This window comes from Puntigrus tetrazona, chromosome 1 (assembly GCF_018831695.1).
Source record: "Puntigrus tetrazona isolate hp1 chromosome 1, ASM1883169v1, whole genome shotgun sequence".
NCBI lineage: Eukaryota > Metazoa > Chordata > Actinopteri > Cypriniformes > Cyprinidae > Puntigrus > Puntigrus tetrazona.
In genome coordinates this window covers 26,684,555-26,703,472 of record NC_056699.1, presented here as the reverse complement: position 1 = coordinate 26,703,472, position 18,918 = coordinate 26,684,555, and the positions used below count along the sequence as shown (strand labels likewise).

The following is an 18,918-nucleotide window of genomic DNA, read 5'->3' as shown; positions in this document are numbered from 1 at the left end:
ACAGTGAATGTAGGGACCTGAGAAGTAAAACGTAATAAGAGGTAGACAGTTTTAAGGTCTACACAACCTACTTATTAGAGGCACACACACACACACAGATATGCGTCAGCACATCGTAACGTAGGACTCCAGATTAGTGCTTGTTGACGATTAGGTTAAGCTGCATTCAGATGACTTGCTAAACTGTACTAGAGAAGCAGAACTTGAAGAGATGAATGTTTTAGGTGGACATAAGACCATTCTGATGTATTTTATGTAATGCATAACCAGATAACTCAGAAGTTTGGCTACCATTCTGGTAAAGTTCTTATATAAAAAACGTACTTAACAGAACGTAATTCATTCCCTGCTGGAAAAAAATGCCTGTTAGATATGTTTTAGATATGATTAGATTAGATATTATAGGATATAGACTAGTCCTTTGCTGGTCTTCAGCTTAGTTCTGACCATTTTAAGACGAGCGTAAACCAGTAAACGACCATCTTAAACCAGCATCTCAGCTTCAAAACATACCTAACCTACATATACAGTTTTTTTTCCCAAAACGCGAGCAAAAATGTAGGCTAGATTATACACTGTTTGCTATTCTTGCCATTCGTCTAATTCATTCGTTCAGAGGGCATCCGAAAGGTAGCGTTCCCACAAATGGTGGCAAAATTATAAAATCGAATGTCAACACTCGCATAAGAATTATGTAACGGGGACGTCCGCAAAAACATTTTAGCCATCTCTCTGAGCGAGCTGGTGCAGATTTATCTGAAAGGAGTCCGAAACGCTGCCAGCAACGAGCGTGTAACACCTCACGGATGCAGCGGTGAAGATGCTGAGCTGGTAAAGCCTGTACTGACTTAACTTCACAGACGGATTATCCTCAGCGCTGCCCTTCTGCTAACGGGTTATTAGGACGCAGAGGACAGGGCCTCTTATCAGATGCAAAAAAATATATGCATTCATTTAATATTGAATGAAATAATTACGTTTTTTTAACAAGTTTTATATATTTTTTCAAATCAGAAACGTGTTTCGTAATGCAGCTGGAAGCCTCCTGTCAGGTCAGGTCAAGGTTTAGCGTCTTCATTCTCCTGCACGGCGGAAAATGGACTGATTCCCGGCCCCAGGCTCCGACTCGGGATCAGAGCACGCCGCTCCCGCGCAGAATCATCGCGATAAATAATGTCATACATCTAAAATTAGGTTAATTTCTCCATCTTTTCCTTGCGAGTGCACTGTAAGTCTGCGAGCTAGTGATGAAATTCATCGGGGGCTTTGAAGGGAGGTTTTACTTGCTAGCCACTAGGGAGCATCCTAGTGCCTCGTTGATGTTTCCGGGGTTAGAAGATCTCGACGAGCGGCTTCTCTTCGCCTGTGTGTTGTAGGCTAGACGTTTTCAACAGTGTTTGACTTTTTCGAGGCCGGGATGTGTTTAAATCGTGATATGGTCTTTAATAAACACGATCTGTAAACATAACTCTAACTCTAAAACATAATTTACACGCGAAAGAGTTCTTTTAAAACCTTCTAGTAGGATGCGTGCATAGGAAAATGTTTTAAATGTAAAATATTCCCCTTTACAGCCTGATATACTCGTCTTTGTCTTTCGCGACCAGTGTGTCATATTAACAACAAACTTTCCATAATATTTAAATTATATCAAGACTTCCTTGTGCATCAGAGTAGTTGAGCTAGTTCTGTTACAATCAAAGCTCTGTCCATTTCTTTGACTTCACACCTAGTTATTGCAAGAATGCAGTGTACAGGAACAGACAGCCATGAAGGTTATTTGTCTTTAATGAGAATAATCATTTGGCTTATAAATCAGCTAAATATAACTTAATACAACAAATCTAGTTTTGGATAGGAAAATAAGGCAATGCAGAAGACGCAGAATAATGTATTTTCCGCTCGATTACATTACAGGATCAATACAATTCAAACAGTTCATTATAAATTCCGCAATAAAACAGATATAAATCATATGCAGCATAAATATATGGAACAATGTAAGGAAAGAGAAACCCAAGTGTTTTAATGGCATAGTTTTTTTGGAGTCAGAAAGTCCAGAGATGTCTAGAAGATGCTGGTGTGAAGGTTTCTTTCTCGGCTTCGGAACAAGCTACATGCGTTTGTGAACGTAGACCAGCGTTTTGCAGCTCGGGCAGCGGTGCTCCACATCCTTGCAGGAATTCACGCAGAAGGGAATCAAACAACACGGCCAGATCCTGGACAGAAAACAGGAGGGTCACTGGAGATCAGCTCGATGCACTACAGCAGGTCACTACGGACGCTCAGAGGAATACACGTCTTACCCAGTAATGCCAAGACCTCCGCAGATGGCCCACACCAGCAGGCCGTTGACGTACATGATCTCCGTGACGACCTGCTGCTGACAGTGAGGACATTTCATCTGCCCCGGGACGTCCGTCAGACGCGGCGGCACAACTATCACTGTAGCAGCTTGCAGAGACACACACAAAACCACCTTTAACGTATTGATCTGTACACATGCCAGCCTTTGAAGGCAGACCGAAGCAGAGTGTCTTTACACAAGGGTTTTTCTGCTCACCCGGGGCAGGCGCAGCAGACTGGACCGTCTGAGTTACGGTGGACTGCATGACGGTGGGCTGTTGGTTGTAAACTGCTATTGGAGCTGAAATAGATAGAAAAGCTCACGATGAAAACCCTCAGAACCAGTTCGGCTCCTTATGTGCCCTTTATGTGCTTCCCAAGTTGAAAAATCCTTCAGACTGATATCAACGCTCACCGATGCCAGGCATAGATGAAGACTGGACCGTCTGCGTCATGGTGGAGGAAGACATGACCGGCCCTTGCACGACTGGTGCTGGGTAAACTGTAGCCATTGGAGCTGCAAAACAGAAAAACACGGTCTCCAAATGTGGACAGCTTTATAACTCAGAGCTGAAAAGACCCTTCTTCATGTTCCCTGTCAAATTACAAACGGAACGGAAGCCTATTTCTGACAAATAAAGGAAACATTATTCATTGGTAAATTGTACAATTAAAATCTGACTGATATAATTTGCATAATTAACTAACAAATGACATAACTGTAAACTTAATTAGTTATATTTATGACCTAATATGTGATAATGCTGACGTTTTATGTCGTTTTATGTAATCTCATGACTTAATATGTTATTTCTGACTTTTCGCTCATAATTATGACAGTCCTTTTTTTTAATTGATCGAATTATCACTTAATACGCACATTTTACTTCTATCTTACGATCTGATCAGTTTTGATTTGTATGTCTTTTCATATAAGACACTTTTGTCTAGATCTATCTATCTAGGTCTGTCCTTCGTGCCCCAAAACTTCTCAAACGCTCTCTTTAGTATGAATTACCAGTATGTTAAACGAATATATGTAGCTATTGTTAACACCTCCCTGCCACACACACACACACACACACACACACGCACACACACACACACACGCACACACATTTCAAAAGACAAAGATCGTTGTGAGACAAAGTAAAGAATGTCAGGGCATCATGGCTGTGATGTTTAATGGAAAGTGGTGGTGTTGTGGAATGCTGTAAGTCTCCTTTACAGTATCACTGTGACACACTGAACCAGTTTCCATTCCTCCTGAACTAGTCTCAGTAAGCGTCAGTCCTCACCGATCCCAGCTGACTGGACTGTGTGAGTCATGCTGGACCCCATGACTGTCTGTACCGGCGGTGGGCTGTATACAGTGGCCACTGGAACTGGAAAATAAGTCATTATTTAATAAAGCACTGTTGCCGATGACTGATAATCTCTCGTTTGAGAACCAGAGTCTGCTGACCTGGTTGGGGTTGATAGGTAACCTGCGGCGCCGCGTAGGACATGTTGGTTTGGACCATTGGCGATCCAGGATACGGAGGGGGTAACATTCCTTTATCCATTATCAGCAAACTGTCAATGAGAAAAACGTAGGTTTTGCATAACGCAAGGCAACAATAAAAAGAGCTACTGAGGTGAGCGGGAATACCAAGAGATAGGTTTAGCCGCACGCGGACCTCTTCAATAAAGTAAGCAGTGACTGAGAAGCACTTTTACAGAAAACTTGTACAAATGTGTTTTTTAGTGGACGTAAATAAGAACATGATTACCTAACGCTTCAGGGTCGCAACGCTTTTTGTCCTTATACCTTTATGTCATCATTTAAAATCAGAAATAATTGCGAGCGCCCCCAGTCAAACACAGCATGCTTTAATTTTTAGTGTCTAAGGCTATGACTTTTTACTATTAAAGCTATTAATAGTAATAGCTATTAATGCCTAAATGTGTGGCATTTCAAAAATTAACAATGTAAAGCGTGACAGAAATTGCACTGGCTTCCACTACTAATACCATTAGGAACATTACAAAGCAACTTTTAGCCATTAAAAACGGTTTATGCTAGCGAGTTTTGGGACATATTCCTTGAGGATTGATTGGTTTTAACTATCCACCAATGGAAGGCGACCAATTAGCCCCACGAGCTCCATTAGCCTACAGCTTCCATTAAAATTCTCATTGAAGTGAAACGACTACAAACGATTCCCCCCAACGCCCAAGCAAGGCAGTGTTTATGTCTGTCGTAAGGAAACATGTGATGTGATCGCCTAAGAGCCGAGCAGCCAGTTTGACGGCATTTCTGTCAGCGGTTCGTGTTCTGAGTGACGGGTGAGTCAGCGGAATGTGTTTTCGGAAAAACCGTAGAAGTTTTAAATCGGTGGGCTGAAAGAGAACGTTCCAAAAGCGAAGGAGTTGTTGTTTATTTTGGCGCGCTTGTTCTGAACCACCTGTGCCACCTAGCGATCTTCAGATTTCGCTGCCTTCCATTAAAACAGCTGGTAGCCTAATTTGACGTTTTATTAACGTGTACGCATCTATACACCCCGGCTATGAAAAAAGAGTTAATATTTGACGTAGCATTGCTTATTAAAACGCACGCAGTCATGCATTTAAACGCACACGTAAATAGAAAGTGAGACTTACAGGCTAAATTAATCCACTTTTGACTTCACACATTTTATCTTTTAATGAGCCTTAATCCTTAATAAGCCTTAATCAATAACAACGACAATGAGCGCCCGTGGCGACATTTTTATAAAACTTAAAACAGTGGCGCTAAAAAGCCACTTCAGTTTCCTCTGAAACGCATAAACCTGATTGCGCGACCGTTTACGCGTTGGTTTATATCGCGCCGTGTGGGTGAACTGGAGGCACTGTGAGCCTTTAAACGTGATCTTTATCTCAGTTTTGAAATTATTTGTGTTCAAACACACTTAATCCGGTGTAAAGGATAGCTATGATCCCCATCCCAAAGAAACAGATCAGTACAACGTGACACATACCTGTGTGTTTCTGCAGTCTGTAAAGCTGTGTAAATGTTGATGCTCTTCACTACAGGACAGTGTATGCAAAGATTAGAGGTGGAGCTAAAAGGAGTCTATTGGTAAGAAGACCAACGCCAATGTGTTTTCAAGTTCCTCATATCATTGCAAAAATAAATTCCACTCTACATATTTTCATTTTTAATAATTCTTCTATCAGACTGATCAAGCGTCTTGTTCTTTCAAAGACCAAGAGGGTTGTAGGCTTGTGTTGAATTAAGAATTCAAATGGTTTGTTCTCCCGTAATAGTCTAATGTTTGTTCAGATGTTTGTGCGTATCCCGGTAACAAATAAACACGTATAAAACTGGCCGGACCTGAGAATGGAAACGGATACATCGCTAATGGATTCAGAGACAAGGCTGTATTTGTGCGTGCGGGTTCAGTCTTTTATTCTGTTGTTCTACTGGACCTTCTTTTGACATGATGTGGACATGTCCGGTATAATGATGGTTTTATGAAATAGAGTAGTCCTTTTGTAAATGAAACACAATGATAACAAATGGTTGAGGATCCATTGAGGCAGCGTGTGACGGTTAGAAGTCAGTATGCCATCTAATGTTTAAGCAAGGAAAATTCAAGGAAGAAAAACATAAGGTGTTGGTTATAGTTCGTTACTAGTGGGTTACCATTCTTAATTTTAGAATGAATGATTAGTTATGCATAATTCACATTAGTTATGGAACCGTATACAATAGCTCTTAGGAGTTGTCCGTGCAGGATATGCTAAATCTTTAATTTGCGTTTCTTATTAGGGTACTGCAATACTAGTCACTTGTTAGTTAGCAGTCAGTTGTAGTTATTGCTGGAAACGATGGAACGGTGTTATAAAGTGCTACTAAATGCACTGATCTATATTTAAAAAAAAAAAAAAAAAAAAAGGTAGGATGACTTTTAGAGTAAAATAGTAATTTAATAAAATAAACCTGCAATGTCCAAAACGAAAACGTACAGTACATTAAAGATCTTTGCTTAAATTTAAAACATACAAGTTTTACATGAAACTATATGTATTATATCTTCATGTTAGATACGTGTGCATATCAAAGAAAAGCTAAAACACAATTCTGTCCATTCCTCCTGACTTGCCGAAAACCAGTCCTGCTTTTTTTTTTTTTTTTTTTTACATGCGTTTGTACAGAAAGACGACTTTCTTGCAGCTCGGACAGCGATGCTCCACGTCTTTGCAGGAATCCACACAGAAGGGAATCAAACAACACGGCCAGATCCTTGATAGAAAAAAACAAAACAAAACAAAAACGCTTTGATCGTTTGACTTGTTAGCAAATGAGTCTCGTGAGTTAGAAACGAAGGCTTGCAAATGACAAATAAGTCTGTTTGTTTCTTACATTAGAATGCCCAGACCTCCACAGATGGCCCAGGTAAGCAGGCCGTTGACAAATCTGGTCTCGGTGACAATCTGCTGCTGGCAGTGAGGACATTTTGTCTGTCCCGGGACATCGGTTAGACCCTGTGACACCACCACTACCTGTGTGACTGATTAGGAAAAAAAAATAAATAAATAAATAAATAAATATATATATATATATATATATATATATATATATATATATATATATATATATATATATATATATATATATATATATATAAAAAAATTTTTATTTTTATATATATATATATAAAAAAATTTTTTATTTTTTTTTGCAACTAAGCAACAGTAATATGTTCTTGGTGTTTTGATGAATTATGCCTAAAAACTAATTCCTACACACTTATAAATAAAGGTCAATGTTTTTTATACCGCAAAAATGTTCTTTAGATGATTAAAGTGTTGCAAACAATAAGACATTTTTTTTTTTTTTATAACTATTCACTAAAATGTCCTTTAAGGAACCAAAAACAGTCAAAATCCCTTTTGGAAGCTTTGTTTTAAATTGCGTGCACTTTTAAGCGAGACACGAAATATGTGTTAAATTTCTGTGTAATATATTTATCCCTAATAAGCTTCGCGTACGGATCCTGAGCCAACCTCAGCGTCTACATTTCCAAAAGAAATGAACCCTAGAGCGAGTAAATCTCCTACGCCTTTTATTTCTTTTCGCACTAATTTGCAGTTTCGATTAATAAAGTGTCGTGTTTGCACTATTACTTTAAAGAATGCCATGTGACTACAAAACAACATTAATATGCTAATATGAAACCCGATGCATTTAAACGCTCGCATCCAGCTTCATATCTGTGGGTTTTCATAGATGGTAGGTTTGTTCAGAGTACAGAGACGTACTTGGTTGAAATCATACGGTTGCATCATCAAACGCCTTTTTTTATATTAGTTTCGCATTTGTTAACGCCATCCGGTTCAGGGTTGGATTCGGAGTAGGGCATATTTATAGAGCATTGACTTTTAGCGACAGTCCACGGATAGTTAACGTAATAAATAGGCACCTTTGTGTAATAAAAACGTGCCAGGGTTCACATATTGAACCTCTGCTTTAGTGGTCATTTCTCTTTGAAGCTGCGTCCCGTTGCGCAAAAAATGCAGGTGTTTTTTATTCTTAGAGACCAGTTTGTAACGAGCGAGTGATATGAAGTGAACCGTGTGCTGACCTGCGACAGGTGCTGATGCAGGATGGACCGCAGGAGTCATTGGAACGCTCTGTGTGGGCTGAGGCGGATAAACTGCGGGTACAGGGTGGGAGAAAAACTCTCGATAAACTGACAGAACCAGTTCAGCACATCTCTTTCAGATGCAAAGATAGAGGTCAGCTCACCCGGTTGAGGCTGGTATGCAACTGGCTGGTTCATCGGAGGACCAGGATACGGGGGAAGATTGGGTTCTTTCTCCATTATTAAAGTTCTGCGACATGAGAAAGAGACGAAAAATTTAAAAAAACGATCCGTTAAGCTCTGTACTGTAAAAATCCTTAATGCTATATTGACAGTTTGTGTGTGTTCACGACAGGGCTTGTCCAGCAGGTCTGCCGCACCCTTATCAGTGCCAGGTATTTGCTTTAAAACACGTTTTTAAACAGATGAGAAAGACTAAATGCTAAGTCGGTCTTTTGATTAGTTATTATTCGATATTACTGTCGTCAAGTTATTATTTACCTTTCCAACCCGCAATGGCATTATCACACACACAAACATGAAAGACCGAAAAGGTTGGTCACACTGCCCATTGATTGTAGACAGCAAAACATTCATCCTTCAACTTCACAGAAACTTTTGTTCTGATGACCACTACGATGAACACTACTGTCAAGCACAGTACGGTATACATATCTCATTTTTTTTACTGTAATTCTTAATTTGAAATAGACAAGAGCACATACCTGGTTTCTGGAGAGCTTCCTAGAAAGTCACTGGTCGAGTGTAGAGAGAGATCTAACGTTAAGAGGGCCAGCGACCGGTAAAAAAGAGCCCGACAAGGGGAGGGGTAATACACGAACAATAGAATTCTTCTGTGTGTATAATGACACGAATAAGGTCATTTTAACATTTATTTTATTATTTGCTGTGCCTGTTTACCATTGCTTCTAACTCTTCTTCCCACTCTTTTAACTGCCTGTTATTTTCACTATATACATACCTTGTGCTGTAGTCTAAGTCTAATGGTCTTTTAAATTTAATAACAAGAAAATAATAGCACTACAGTTCAGCAGAACCCATACATTCTATATATATTCGTAAGTGAGTTTATCTTACTATCATTCAGTAGGCTATATTTGGTAAAAATAACACTGTCTGTTTTGCATTTAGTTTCTTTAAAGTAAAGTAAAGAGATACTATATATATATATATATATATATATATATATATATATATATATATATATATATGCATATGCATATATATGCATATATGCATAAATGCCATTAGGTCAGCCAGTCTGGTTTTTCTTAGCAATTTATTAATAGAAAAACTCCAGATGTGACCCTGGACCATAAAACCCGTCATAATTACAGGTGTAGCCAGCAATACATTGCATGGGGCAAAATAATAGACTTTTTGTGCATAAAATCATTAGAGTATTAAAGAGGTCGAAAATCACTCATTTAATCCCCTTTCTCAAATCAGGCTGTTCCTGAGATTCCTGTCAGAAGTAGTTATGCGCAAACCGCTCCCACGATAGTCGATGAACAAGACCGTCTTACCTTAGGACTTACCTGATCTGTTTAAATGCAAATGTTTGTGCGACTCATTCGTGATCCGGTCGTACTGAAGTGAGTATAAGGGTTTTTATGAATCTTTGTAAGTCGCCTTTTGCAACATATGCTAGTTCTGAAGTTTCACGGCTGATGCTCTCACTCCACAGAGGAGGGGCCGGGGTCAGCGGAGCTCGGTAGCGTCTGAAGTGATATAGAATAGATTGGTTTGATGAAAGCAGAGCTAATTTTGACAGGGTAAAGGTTGATACGCTTTTCATTAGGACCCTAAAGAGTCTGATCAACTTGAGGAAGATGGGCATCCAATGGCACCTTTAACCAAAGATTATGTTCCAAGATATTTTGTAGATTTCCTACCATAAATATATCAAAAACTGCATTTTTGATATGTATTGCTAAGAACTTTAGATTGATTATTGTCACGCATCCTAACAAACCATACAATCAATGGAAAGCTTTAATCCGATTTCGGACAATACATAAATCTCGGTTTTAAAAAAACGACTGGTTTTGTGGTCCAGGGTCACAAATAACTTTTAATAAGCAGTTTATTGAGCAGTTCATTTTCACTTGTATTCAAAACGGGTGTTTTATCTGACCGTATTGAATCTGTCTATTATACACTGAAGACGTAAGGCTGTTTATTTTTAATTACGAGGTTAAGTAATATATAATTTAATGGAAAACGTATTGACTTGAATATGCTCCAAAACTCGGCATGTGTTGTGTGCGTCTGAAACACTAGGCGTTCAGTGGGGTGCGTGGTAGGCATGATATACATGATATAGTCTGCCCTCTAGTGACACAATCCAACTCTTCAGTACAAAAAGTGTCCATTTGAAGTCTATATAACATGCCAGCTCTCCTCCTCTGTAGTCACATGCAGAAGGGGCATGCATTAAGACTCTCTAAGAGCTTTCTGTGTGATTGTTAGGCCAAAAATTGGATACTGGATGTCATCTTGTTCTCTATTATTCAGAATTTTTATTTTTCCTCCTTTGCCAAACATGCTCTCGGGACATGAAAAGACTTTGGCAAGTCAATTTGTCAGCTGTTCTGGGCGGACACCACCTTACCGCGACAGCGGGATGCTGCAGGACCTATCCGTCTTAAAACAACATTGTGATCTGAGGAAATATAAAGATATGCCATTTTAAGATGTTTGGGTTATGCCAAAGCCTGTTTAAAACAAGTCATGTAACTCGGCGGCCATCTTTGAAATAGCACCTCCTATCTCTTTGTATTGGGAAATATCAAATCCTAGGCGCACGTTTTAGAATGCTGACGGTCTCTATAGCAACCGGAATTTTCAGAGGCAGATGTGATGATGCGCTGACTTCACAGATCAGCGATTGGCTGTTTTATTTAGTAGGTGGGGCTTCTTGTGATTGATCGGCCAGTTTAAGTCTTGCATTTTTTCCCATTCAAAACTCTACGAGTGACGCGTCTTTGGGTAATAAGCCTGAATATATTCCAAAACGGTAAAAATGAATTTATTAACTCTGGGAGTTAATAATGAGCCTACTTTTAAAACAAAGTGGAGTGTTCCTTTAAAACACATTATGTTTACTAGTATAACTACAGAAACCTTATCCTTTTTATTAATGTATGACTGACAATAGGCATGGCGTCACTTTCATTGGTTTATGTTATGCAATAAAATGTTATATAAAAAAATGTATATGCAATTAAAATACATTTAGGCATCAGACTGTAGAAACGAATAATCTTGACGCAGTTCCTGACGTAATGCTCAGGAGGCACGCATTCAAAATCACCTGCATTTTAATGCAAACACCTTCTTAAGTGTCACATTTCAGCCGTCATTATATCTGTCAGCTCATCCATTTTTGCTCATTTCAGACTTTCAGCATTTATGTTCTTTTAAATGCTTGCTTGCAAAAAAATGCACTTACACAGGAGGAGCTTCTTTTTGTCACGGTTGCGCTTTCGAGAGACTGAGGAGACGAGGCTCAAAATAAACTTAAATGGATTTAATCTCAAGAATGACAAAATAAAGATATAAAGGCAGGCAGGCAGGCAGGCAGGCAGGCAGGCAGGCAGGCAGGCAGGTAGGTAGAACAGGCAGGCAGGATAAACACGGGTGTAGACATCGGGTAGGGACCTTGACGCTCGGACAAACAGAACTCAAAACACAGGACTTAAATACACGAGGTAATTGACAACACTGACGAGACACGGCTGCAGACAATCATACAATTAACATGGAGGAAAGGCAGGGCACAGGGAACACATGGCACGAGACGAAAACAATAACAAAGTCCGGGGAACGTGACATTACCCCCCCCTCCCGGAAGGTGCGTCCTCGCACCTAAAGGGTAACAAACAAACACAAACAAAAACCAAGATGACTAGGATTTGGGGATACCGGGTCTTGGGAGGAGGTTCTGGTGGAGGACGGATCGCCAGGATGGGGCAGGCAGAAGGCAGAAGGGTCCAAGGAGGTGTAGATGGAGGGAGGAGCCAGGGAGGAGACAGGAGGAGTCCGGAGCAGGAGGAGATCCAGAGCCCAGCTATGGTGGTCCACGGTGGGGCCGACGGAGGGAGGAGCCAGGAAGGAGACAGGAGGAGTCCGGAGCAGGAGGAGATCCAGAGCCCAGCTATGGTGGTCCAAGGTGGAGCCGACGGAGGAGGAGCCATGGAGGAGGAGCAGCCATCGACTCCATGGGGCCGACCGACGGCGGCGGCGGAGCAGGTGGTGGAGGAGACTGAGGCAGAGACGGAGAGCCGAAGAGCCAGGGTGACGTCGAGGCGCTGGAGGTCCAAGGCGCGCGCCGCAGGCTTCGGCGACTGACACGGAGACGGGGGATGGGAAGGACGCGGCGGAGCCAGAGCGACTGAGGACTGAGGTGAAGCCGGAGGGAAGGAGGAGCCTGACAGAGCCGGTGGGATGGAGGGACGAGGCGGCCGGAGGAGAGAATCCCGAGGCGACGGATGGTCGACGACAGACCAAGGCGGAGCCGGAGGGACGATGGAGCCTGGTGGAGCTGGTGGACTGACGGACCACGGTGTAGAGGAGGGAGCTAGGAGCCCAGGGGAGCCGACGGGTCTACGAGCCGAGGAGGAGTCTGGGTCTCGGAGGCAGGACGGCGAGGCGAGGGATCCTTCACCCTCGACGGCGATGGAGACCGGCAGACCCGTGGCGAGCTCCGGATGGTGAGCTGAGGATGAGCGCAGGGGCTGCTGGGATCCATCGGCGTGGTGTGGCAAGGGTGGGAGGGTGGGAAAACTTGAGGCGGCACTGGAGGAAGCGCACGGGGCGCGGGCACAGGAACGGGACGGAGCGCACGGGGCGCGGGCACAGGAACGGGACGGAGCGCCGCGGGCGCGGGCACAGGAACGGGGCGGCGCGCGGGGGCGCGGGCACAGGAACGGGACGGAGCGCCGCGTGGCGCGGGCACTGGAGGGAGCGCACGTGGCGCGGGCACTGGAGGAGCGCCGTGGCGCGGGCACTGGAGGGAGCGCCGTGGCGCGGGCACTGGAGGGAGCGCACGTGGCGCGGGCACAGGAACGGGACGGCTGGGCGGAACCAGCGGGCTAACGGGACGGCTGGGCGGAACCAGCGGGCTAACGGGACGGCTGGGCGGAACCAGCGGGCTAACGGGACGGCTGGGCGGAACCAGCGGGCTAACGGGACGGCTGGGCGGAACCAGCGGGCTAACGGGACGGCTGGGCGGAACCAGCGGGCTAACGGGACGGCTGGGCGGAACCAGCGGGCTAACGGGACGGCTGGGCGGAACCAGCGGGCTAACGGGACGGCTGGGCGGAACCAGCGGGCTAACGGGGCGGCTGGGCGGAACCAGCGGGCTAACGGGACGGCTGGGCGGAACCAGCGGCTAACGGGGCGGCTGGGCGGAACCAGCGGGCTAACGGGACGGCTGGGCGGAACCAGCGGGCTTACTGGGTAGCTGAACGGGAACAGGAACTCAGGATACAGGGGAGGTGCCCAGTCTAAGTCCAAGTCCAAGTCTACATCATCCAGCTCCCTTTGCAGATCCAGCAGCCCCAGGTGGATGATCAGCTCATCCTCAGCCGATGTGTAGTGGGCGGAGCTCCACTCCGCGCTCTCCTCGCAGTCGGCTGTCTCCACCGCGGGGAGCTCCGTTGCTGGCTCGCGCACCTGGTCTGACGATACGGCTCGGGTCCTGTTACGCTCCACGGCTCTGTCGCTCTCTGTGACGATGGGTCCGTGGTCACGCTCGACTCCGCCCCCGTGTCAGCAGTGGGCTCAGGCTGGGGCTCGACCATGCGGTGAAGGGATGAGTTGGGCTCTGGATCTGGAGTGGGGCTGGTGTCGTTGTCCTCAGGCGCAACCATCATCGACGATTTGCACGACACCAGCACCCACTCGACGCGTGCGCGCGAGGCTCTCTCGAGGACCGCTCCCGGACAGCTGCGCTTGGCTGGAGGTGTTAAGTCCGCGGAAATAGATTTCGAGCAGAGAGCAGTCCGGGTAGCGAGAGTCGTTGGCCAGTTCGAGGAATAGTTCTGTGTAGTCCTCGAGAGAGCAATCCCCCTGCTCCAGCAGGCGGATGAGGAAGTTTGGGTCTTTAAACTGGGCAAACATGGCAAACAAAACAAGAAAAAATAAGGGGAAAATACGCGCTATTTACACTTTGTAGGTCCGAGCGTTCTGTCACGGTTGCGCTTTTCGAGAGACTGAGGAGACGAGGCTCAAAATAAACTTAAATGGATTTAATCTCAAGAATGACAAAATAAAGATATAAAGGCAGGCAGGCAGGCAGGCAGGCAGGCAGGCAGGCAGGCAGGCAGGTAGGTAGAACAGGCAGGCAGGATAAACACGGGTGTAGACATCGGGTAGGGACCTTGACGCCGGACAAACAGAACTCAAAACACAGGACTTAAATACACGAGGTAATTGACAACACTGACGAGACACGGCTGCAGACAATCATACAATTAACATGGAGGAAAGGCAGGGCACAGGGAACACATGGCACGAGAGACGAAAACAATAACAAAGTCCGGGAACGTGACACTTTTAATGTTTTTGTTAAAGTTCGTAAATAATATAAAGAACATTTTAGTGAAATGGAAAGCTCTTAATCAAAACCGTAAAGAACTATATATTTTGAGAAAAGTTTAGATCGTGAAGGTTAAGAAATAGCCTATTTATTATTTATTTGCCTATTGAACATCATCATACGCCAGTGTGACCATATAACAGTTAAGATGATTTCCTTAAAGTGAGCATTGCATGTGCCCTTCACACGTCCTGATTTTGAGTTCTTGGAACCACATTTTTATACAAAATTTTTGTCTTGATCATATCTCTAAACCTAAACCTAACCTCACCCACAAGTTAAGCCTAAAATCAGACTTGGCTGCAGTACAGGTCATAAACCCCGCCCTCTCCATGTAAACGAATGGGACTTGAATAATAAAAAAAACTAATAATTATTACACTTCCAGTACAATTTTTGACGTGGCTCCACCTCCTGAAAATACAAACTAATTTCTACTGCGCAGACTCTGGCTCCAAATGACGTCATTTACTCAAGATGTCAGCGGCCATACTGGGATCTGGCTTTAATTTCCTACAGTAAAAGGAAGCGGAGACGCATCTTTTTTACAGTCTATAGTACAAGCACTAGACTGTAAGCCTAAACTTAGCTAGAGAGAGGTTCTTCAAATCTGATTGGCTAATCAAAATGTTGATCCAGGGTCAACAAACATGTTAATCCAGGAACATGTCTCGTTTAGCAAAATCAGGTTCTGCTGTACCCTTCACCAATAGACTTGTGAACACACTTGGAACGCCTTTACAAATTTCAACACAGACGTGCAGAGCAACAACTATCCATATATATATATGCTCATAAAGTGTACAAATGTATAGAGAAATCACAATAAAAGGTAACTAAATAGACTTTAGAATATCGTCAATGGCTCTTAATTGAATCGCTTTGAATTTTATGAATTTGTAATACTTCAGGCAAAAAGTGATTTCTGGGCAGCTTCCTTAAAGTTCTCCTTATTTCGGTGGGTCTTCATGTTCTCTGGCGCAGCATGTGCTACATGCGTTTGTAAATGTGGATGATGGACTTGCAGGTAGGACAGGTGTGTTTCACGTCCTTGCACGAGTCCACGCAGAACGGGATGCAACAACAGAGCCAGCACCTGAAAAACACAGCAGGCAAGCTCTAAACGTCAGCGGCCTGCCGGTTAAACATCGACAATCTGTGCATACTCACGCAAAGATCGCAAGGCCTCCGCAGATTAACCAGGTGAGCAATCCGTTGATATGCTCTGTTTCCGTGAGGATGTCTGTCATGCAGTGAGGACAGGTAATGCGGCCCGGTATATCAGTGAGATTCACGACCGCCATCTGCGCAACTGCATGTGTACAAATGCATCCGTTAAATGCGCGCACACACACACACACACACACACACAGAGCTAGTGCAAGCTATCCCTGCAAACATGTTTCGTGGGCACACACCAAAACCTAACCAGGCCCAGTCTGTCTCTTCCAGGCAAGGCCCACTGCTTTGGGCTCACCGCAGGTTTTCTTCCTTGCTATTAGGGGTGCTAGGGTGTTAAGGTTTCCTAAAGTAAAGTCATGTGGTAGAGAGGGTCCGCAATAGCAAGCAGCAGCAGCCGGCATGAAATATGCTCCAGCCAAACACATAGTGCTGTACACACTAGGGTGAGCATACGTGACATTCTACCGGACGCGTCCTCGCCAGGATTTATCTAGAATATCTAGATTTTCGCTAGATGTCATCGGCGTATGACATCCGTTCCTTATGCTCTCGAGGTGCTTCGAATCAAAGTTCACGAAAAATGCCTCGCATGGTCATCAAACTATTACATTTTCACCGCATTTTGTGACGTGGTAACCGTTCGGCAAATGGCAAAAAAGCATATGCACGTACAAATAATTAACTGCGTGTAAAGCTTTCATAAAATTGAAAAATGAAACACCCAAAACTGTATATGTCATCATAAGAAAATAAACTATTACGTTTACTTGTGAAATTCTGGAGGGGATGTCCAGTAGCGTCCGTGGTGCGATTAATCAATCTATGTAACATGTACAACGGTAACCTGAACGGATTATTCTAAAAGCAACTCATGTAAACACCTTAATCATAATACTGTCTTATTCAGAATAAGGTGAATAACTAGATTAGCGTTGTCCATGTAAACGTAATCACTGATGCGCTACAGACAGGACTGAAGAAATCCTACAATTCTTTTGTTTGCTTTGTTTCCTTGTACTTTTGTGTATTTACATTTTTGGTTAAATATAGCTGCGCTAACCTAAATGTAATGTTTGCTAGTTTGTATTTCGTAAATGCATCGATTTGAAAACCCCTTGACTGCTGTGCGTTTTTGACAGCGCTGTTGACAATATGTACTGTTTTTCCCAAAGACTAAAGTAATAGCGCCTGAAAAGTATTTAAAGTGAAACGTATGTATTATGGATGGCCAGCCCTGTTCCTGGAGATCTACCTTCCTGCAGAGTTCAGTTCCAGCCCTGATTACACAAACCTGCCTGTAACTGTCAAGTGATCCTTCAAATCCTAATAAGTTGGTTCAGGTGTGTTTGATCAGGATCAGGGTTGGGCACCATGTTGTAGATTAATAGTGTTGGCTAAATGAGAGCTTTTCAGAGAAATTTGGATGTTTCATCATGATCCTTGGTCTTTAAATATGACTGACATTAATTTAGTGATTAAATTTAGCCTCCTTATGGGAATATGATAATACTTTCTAATGATCAATAAACAGGATGTCAATTTTATACCACTGTAGTGACCTTAAAACATGTTTATCATGCATTTTGCAAATGAATAGGGAAAGAAATGACAATAACTCTTTACAATATGGTGTCGTTTACATAACATTAGTTAATGAATCAACTATGAACAATGCATCTATTACAGTATTTATTCATCTTAACGTTACTTAATAAAAATACAATCATTCATTGTTCTTGCTCTTGTTAGTTCACAGGGAATTAACTAATAATAACTTTTAATAATGCATTAGTAAATGCTGAAATTAACATCGACTAAGATAAAGGCTGTAGAAGTATTGTTCGATCTTAATTCATGTTAACTAATGAAGATTATGTAAAGTGTTACCCTATAAAGCATTAGATATTATTATGAAAATTTGGCCTATTACTACATCAATATACAAATTAGATGCAGTCAATGAATAAGTTGTATACAGTTGGGAGCTGAACACTCACCTATAGGGACGATGGTGGGCTGGACAGTGATGGCTGGATCCCCAAACCCATATGGAGGTGGTTGATAAGGTGCAGCTTGAGGACCTGTAGAAGAGTCAAAGCTATAGTTGAAAACACCGAAAGTGTGGATGTACTCGACCCCTTCGATGTTGGGAATTACTAAGGTGTTCATATGCTTGTGATTTGGTGCATATGCTTGTAAATGTTCTCTATTGTACGGACAATGCTTTCTCATCCACCTTCTCCAATACTTCCGGAGACATCTGGATTGCTTGTTAATTACTGTGATGTTTTTATGAGCTGTTTGGCACCTATTCACGGCAGAGGATCCGATGGTAATGCAAAATCTGTTCAGATGAACAAAAAACCTCCATCTTGGATGGTCTAAGGGTGCGTACACAGTTTAGCATTTTTTTTAGTATAAACCATTCCTTTAATATCAAAATACTTTTACAGCTCCATTACACCGTTCTGCCGGTCATAAAGCATGATCTGAGATCGCGCCAGTCAAAGTCTGTGTTTGTTTTAGAGGGCACATCTGACGTCACGGATTGAAACATCGCACATTTGACTTCCTTATAACCCCCTTCCCTAAAACCGATGCTAAATATACAGCTTCTACAACAAGGACTTGAATATCGGCTGGCGTTTTAGGGTCGCCGGCGTAAAGTTTTCGCTAACTCCTATTACAATGGGGCGTATTTGTCCAGTTCCTCCTTATTAATGGAAGATCAGCTGACCTGCTTGAGGTGGATACACCGCCTGCTGTCCAGGGTAGTTTATGCCTGCCTGGTCCCTCTGTGCAGAATAAGGAGGGGGTCTGTAGTCTTTCTCCATTTTCAACACCTGTAATTGCAAAAACATTAGAAAATGGATGCTTCTTAATATACGTCATGTCACATTCTGTCTTCCCCTATACTCTCGTTCTAGTAATTTTCCAGCACACAGCACACTTTGTATATTACCACGATAGCATTGGCTTATCAATGCATGTCCCTTCATGCGTTTGACATAAACGACCTTTACTTTAATTTGAACAATGTGCGTATAAGAACGTACCTGTTGGTCCCTATGCGATTGCGTAGCTTCTCCTCTGAACGCACAGCAGAGTCTGGATGTCTGTGTGTGTGTGAGTGAGAGCGAGAGGGCGTGGATC

The 18,918-nt window shown here is 43.1% G+C and overlaps 3 protein-coding genes across 4 annotated transcripts; all 3 read right to left on the bottom strand.

Annotated features, from left to right (window-relative positions):
* Window positions 1–1,770: 1,770 nt before the first annotated feature.
* si:ch211-202h22.7 (lipopolysaccharide-induced tumor necrosis factor-alpha factor homolog) lies at window positions 1,771–5,485 on the bottom strand. The gene is made up of 7 exons (XM_043249882.1): window positions 5,349–5,485; window positions 3,812–3,921; window positions 3,645–3,731; window positions 2,762–2,863; window positions 2,564–2,647; window positions 2,307–2,454; window positions 1,771–2,219 (listed from the first exon to the last, which is right to left on the bottom strand). The coding sequence occupies exons 2-7, from the start codon at window positions 3,909–3,911 to the stop codon at window positions 2,114–2,116; spliced, it is 627 nt and encodes a 208-aa protein (XP_043105817.1). The 5' UTR covers window positions 3,912–3,921; window positions 5,349–5,485; the 3' UTR covers window positions 1,771–2,113.
* A 794-nt stretch (window positions 5,486–6,279) lies between these two features.
* si:ch211-202h22.8 (Lipopolysaccharide-induced tumor necrosis factor-alpha factor homolog-like) lies at window positions 6,280–9,655 on the bottom strand. Of its 2 annotated transcripts, XM_043250194.1 has the most exons (6): window positions 9,518–9,655; window positions 8,684–8,812; window positions 8,123–8,208; window positions 7,959–8,030; window positions 6,737–6,884; window positions 6,280–6,616 (listed from the first exon to the last, which is right to left on the bottom strand). In XM_043250194.1, the coding sequence occupies exons 3-6, from the start codon at window positions 8,196–8,198 to the stop codon at window positions 6,511–6,513; spliced, it is 402 nt and encodes a 133-aa protein (XP_043106129.1). In that variant the 5' UTR covers window positions 8,199–8,208; window positions 8,684–8,812; window positions 9,518–9,655; the 3' UTR covers window positions 6,280–6,510. The 2 variants fall into 2 exon arrangements, with proteins under 2 accessions (XP_043106129.1, XP_043106050.1); XM_043250115.1 differs by lacking the exon at window positions 9,518–9,655 and having other exon boundaries at window positions 8,684–9,100.
* A 4,882-nt stretch (window positions 9,656–14,537) lies between these two features.
* si:ch211-202h22.9 (uncharacterized protein LOC559480 homolog) lies at window positions 14,538–18,881 on the bottom strand. Its single transcript, XM_043249992.1, has 5 exons — window positions 18,822–18,881; window positions 18,503–18,608; window positions 17,763–17,846; window positions 15,754–15,895; window positions 14,538–15,679 (listed from the first exon to the last, which is right to left on the bottom strand). The coding sequence occupies exons 2-5, from the start codon at window positions 18,597–18,599 to the stop codon at window positions 15,574–15,576; spliced, it is 429 nt and encodes a 142-aa protein (XP_043105927.1). The 5' UTR covers window positions 18,600–18,608; window positions 18,822–18,881; the 3' UTR covers window positions 14,538–15,573.
* Window positions 18,882–18,918: the final 37 nt, after the last annotated feature.